This window comes from Cynara cardunculus (assembly GCF_001531365.2).
Source record: "Cynara cardunculus var. scolymus isolate 2C chromosome LG 2, CcrdV1, whole genome shotgun sequence".
Lineage (NCBI taxonomy): Eukaryota > Viridiplantae > Streptophyta > Magnoliopsida > Asterales > Asteraceae > Cynara > Cynara cardunculus.
The window spans coordinates 62,594,484-62,599,042 of record NC_037529.1 but is presented as its reverse complement, the minus strand read 5'-3'; the positions used below and the strand labels follow the sequence as shown (position 1 = coordinate 62,599,042).

Below are 4,559 nucleotides of genomic sequence, written 5' to 3'. Positions count from 1 at the left end.
CTTTACATGTTGATGCAAGTGTTGATCATATATGATCCTTAACCTGAACGTGTGATGGGCTGCAAAAAAAAGGTTGTATATATCTTCTCGATCCGCACAATCTGAAAGATCTGATTGGAAAGCTGTACTAGATTTTGCTTAGGTAGAATGATTTTCTAAGGATTTCTTTATGAATTAAGCATGCATCATGGGCGTCCTGGTGGTGGTGTAGTCCCATAGTTGATATGTAACATTTTTCCTTGTACTTTGATAATGAAAGATTGTTGTATCTCTGTGGTCCTGTCTGCAAATTTATGTCATGAAGCTCCTAACTGCTATGGGAGCCAGCTGTATTCAAATGGGGTTTGTGTATTTTCAGTATATTTTCTAGATCTGAAATATACAACTTGTCATATTTCAACATATCTGATAAGAATAATCAAGTGGGCATGTGAATTCATTTCTTTTTCCCTTTTCCCTTCCCTTCCCTTTCTTTTTCTTGTTTAAGTGCATGTTACTTGCTACCCCGGTCGGATCCCATGTTACTTGCTACCCCATTAAGTCATCATCCGAAATCGCTCAACCATCCAAACCCGCCTTTTTACAGAGCACTAGCTCATCCCCCGTACCACAAATGCAATTCTAGACTTTTTATTTATAATTGGTCTATTAGAATAGTCTTACAACTTCATTTATAACACTAAATCTTTGTACTGGTTGTACAAGCAATACTCCTGATCTAGACCACATGGTTGTGGACCTATGGATGCCAGAATTGTCTTGAGCTTAATCTCTTTGTTGTCAGAGATAAGGGAATGGAAGCCATTAAACATATGGTCGATCTGATGGAAGAACATACTAATGTTACGGAATTGGGAACAGTTGTAGGTGAATTCCTGCCTTGGGACAAGTGATATGGTACCAATTTTAATGAAGTGTCACAGGGATTGAAGGAAATGTTTCTGGATGGTGGTTGGTACGACACAAATGTTTTTCCCATACCCTTTTTCAAATCTTATCTCACCACAATAAACAACTTAATAACGACTCTATCTTAAACTCGATATATATCATCCATTTTTTCACCGTTTTCCGACATGATATGGGATAGAATACGTTAGAAATACATATTATATAATATAAAGTAGTATATATAGGTCATTTGAAGAATTAATAAAGAAATCAAAGGGGAATGATAAAGATTTGACAAAAAGGTCAATCATTGATTCCATGCAACCAAATTTTTGAATATTTCTGGAGTTAAAAAATGTTAGGGGTCTTGACTAATGAGATACTTCCAAGAATGAGAGAAATTATGAGCATGTTCCATTGGATCAAGCAGGATCTCAGGTCTTTATCAAGGTGATGTGTTTTCCAAGAAAGCAATGTACAAGCATTACTGCATGGGGTACACATTTTTATAATATTTTGACCTTTTTTGTAAAGAGGGTCATCAAGAAGCATGTGTGAAATTGCTTCTTGTCTTATCTAAATCCCGATATTGTTTTCCCAAACCCTATCTACAACTTTTCTTTTTTGGTAAAGTTTACCCCCATGAATTAAAACAATTTCTAACCCCACTTTTTACAGGAAACACTGGCAGTAAAACGATGCCTATAATTTAATATATTGGCCATCCTATTGAATGCAATGTAAGTACACGTTGGTTGGATTAGGATATGAACAAAAGATAGCCTGAAGTTACTGTATTTGAATTCCTGTGGACACAAGGGGATTTTTATTTCACCTTGGATTTGAATTTGTGTCTTCCTAGTACTTTTAACCTTTGGAGTCAAGCTCAAACCAATCAGACATCACATTTGTGGTTGAATTTTGTATTTTCGTATACTAGATAAATACCCAGAAACCTTTAAAGTTGATTTTAGGAATGGCAAAAAATCCTCTTTTTCCCAAATAATAATCATTAATTATAGGAACTTGGAACTCACAACAAATTCAATGCAGATCTTGAATTTACAATTAAATAGGAAATTAAAATAAATATGGCTGTCTTGATATAAAGAGACATTCGATCCGGTCAATATGAGAGACAAAAAGCCTCTTCCCAATGTTTTCTATCGAGCAAGCCCTACTGAATTGTACTTCAAGCATCAAAAATTATGCATCGTTTGGTCAATAATCTTTAAATTCAACGATACAATCATAATTAGATATATTTCATGCAATGAAAGTTGTACATATTTTACATTTTGTTGACTAACTTTGTCACGCTTTGTATTTTGTTATTTATTTTATGGTGTGTTGTGATATTTGTCCACATTCGTGCATTGAAAAGTTGTCAAATGTTCTGGAAAGTTAGACATTGTGTTAGTCCAATTATTGTCCAAATCTTATCTCTTTTTTTCCGTAAGCGCTTTTTTTAGAAAGGTCAAATCCAAAGGTTACAGTTGTAAATTATTATGAATTTGATATCGGATGTAGGGTGACGATAGAAATATTAATAAAATCATGTGAACAGTTGAAAAGATTGCGAGAACCTTAAACCACATGCTTCTTTAAACGAAAAGGTTTTCTATATCTTTTGAAGATGTATTTGATGACGTAATCATCATAAAAGCGAAGAAAAATGGCGATGAAAAATGACGGATTTTTAAGTTAAACGAATATCTGATTGTTTTTTCCTAGACTTTCCAAGATTGTTTATATGTCATATTAAGATAAATCAGTTTCTTCCAGATTTAGAACGATCAAAAGCCCAGAACAGTGCCATGCATTAAGAGTTGTACATTGATCTGGATTTAGTTGTTTCTGCTTTGGGACTTGGAGAAATGGCAGCCACAAAATTAAATTCTGAGGAACAGGGAGATCATTTCCCAGAAACCTTTTTTTTTTCCTCAGGTTGTTTTCATTGCAATTGACAATTTTACATCTAAAAAATGCAAAAAAAATGCAAAAAAAATAAAAAGAAAAATAAAAGGAACAAGATCTCTTCTTTTGGATCTTGAATTCCTCCTTAAGCCATGCCATTTCTTGTAAACAGCTTCATCCCTACCTCTTCCCTTCAAACCATCTGGTGTGCATTAGAAATATGTACATTTTGTTAGAATCAAGATGCATGGATGGTTTATAGAGTACAACCCCAGAATGCAGGAAAATGAAAACACTTAACTGGTTTTGTTGCAGTTGAGTACCAGAAACAGAGGGGTGGAAGAATCCAAAGTGATCTTGAAATGTAGATTTTCCCTACAAAATCAAGAATTGATTGCTTTAAAGCTTTAATCATACTATTTGTAGCAAACCCAGTAATGCTGGTTGTTCAAACTTTGTAAAAAACTACCTCAAAGTAGGTGGTGGAGTATCCCTGCGAGTAGTCTATCATGTCATTATCCGCCATTGAAGCTTTGTTGCTGGTCACTGTTAGATTGTTCTGTGGAAAACGAAGTTTAAATCATCAATTCAATTCAGTCATTCTATCCAAAACCAACATTGGGACTCTCTCAAAGCAGTTTGTACTTTTGCCATTTTGCACATTTAAAGAAAGAGAAACTGACAAATGAAGTGGAAAAAGGTTCTTACATTTGAGAAGTTGAAGAAGGGGGAGCTGGCAGTATCATCGAGGAAAGAAGGCAAATCTTGAACCTTTCTATGCAAATTTGGTTGTTTTGGAATCTTTTGCCTTTTTCCATTTGTTGGATGATCGATTAACGAAGGAAGAGGAGGATAAACACAGCAGCCACCACCACCACCACCGCCATTGTTGTTGGTGTTGAAGCATTCCTCTTCTTGTTCTTGAAAATGTGGTGGCCCAGAAGATGCATCTGAAACCATTGACATATCTTCCTCTTCCTCTTCCTCTTCCTCTTCTACCTCATAATCTTCATGTGTGAATGAACCTTTTTTACAGATGAAGCCATCGCCATTGTTGGGGTTTTGAAGAGAATGTGAAGGATACATCGAGTGTTCCAAATACAAAGTCCAACCAGACTCACACCCACTACTGCATCCAGAACCAAAAACTTGTTCCATTCTCGCAAATCGAATCAAAAAACCCAAATGGGAGTTTTCTTTATATTCAAGATTGTATCAAGAAGAAAAAGGGGGGGGTGGGAGAGATATTGAGTGTGTTCTTTATATGCAGAGGAGCAAGTAGTAAAGAATGGAGAGATAGAATTGAGGGGAAAGAACAAAAGAGAAATCAGAGGCAAATCTTAGACTAATTTTGTCGTGATGTACAGCATTCGAGGGGGTGAGTGAATCATAAAGTGCCAGTTGGATTGGTTTCTGTGGGTGTTTATGTATGTCTCTTTGTGTCTCTCTATCTAATTTATTTATTTACTCCTTAAGTTTAATAAACATTTCCCTCCTTCAAGTTCATATACCAACCATTCTTCTTTCAAGTTAGCTCCAAATCTCACTATCTACGTAATATCTATGTTTGTAATATAACTAAAGACACTAAAGGGTCTTTGGCCTAGCAGTATCATAGTCTTTGGCCTTCTAAGAAGTCAGGGTTCAAACCTCTCCATAGGTAAAGAGGGTGTGTGAGTTTATTTGTTGTATATAAATATTATGTACTTCAAAAAAAATATAGCTAAAGACCAAAAATTCAAAACAAATAT

At 35.2% G+C, this 4,559-nt stretch overlaps 1 protein-coding gene across 1 annotated transcript; it reads right to left on the bottom strand.

Annotated features, from left to right (window-relative positions):
* Window positions 1-2,783: 2,783 nt before the first annotated feature.
* LOC112506447 lies at window positions 2,784-4,173 on the bottom strand. The gene is made up of 4 exons (XM_025110494.1): window positions 3,517-4,173; window positions 3,278-3,367; window positions 3,110-3,183; window positions 2,784-3,010 (listed from the first exon to the last, which is right to left on the bottom strand). The coding sequence occupies exons 1-4, from the start codon at window positions 3,964-3,966 to the stop codon at window positions 2,989-2,991; spliced, it is 636 nt and encodes a 211-aa protein (XP_024966262.1). The 5' UTR covers window positions 3,967-4,173; the 3' UTR covers window positions 2,784-2,988.
* Between the last annotated feature and the right edge of the window lie 386 nt (window positions 4,174-4,559).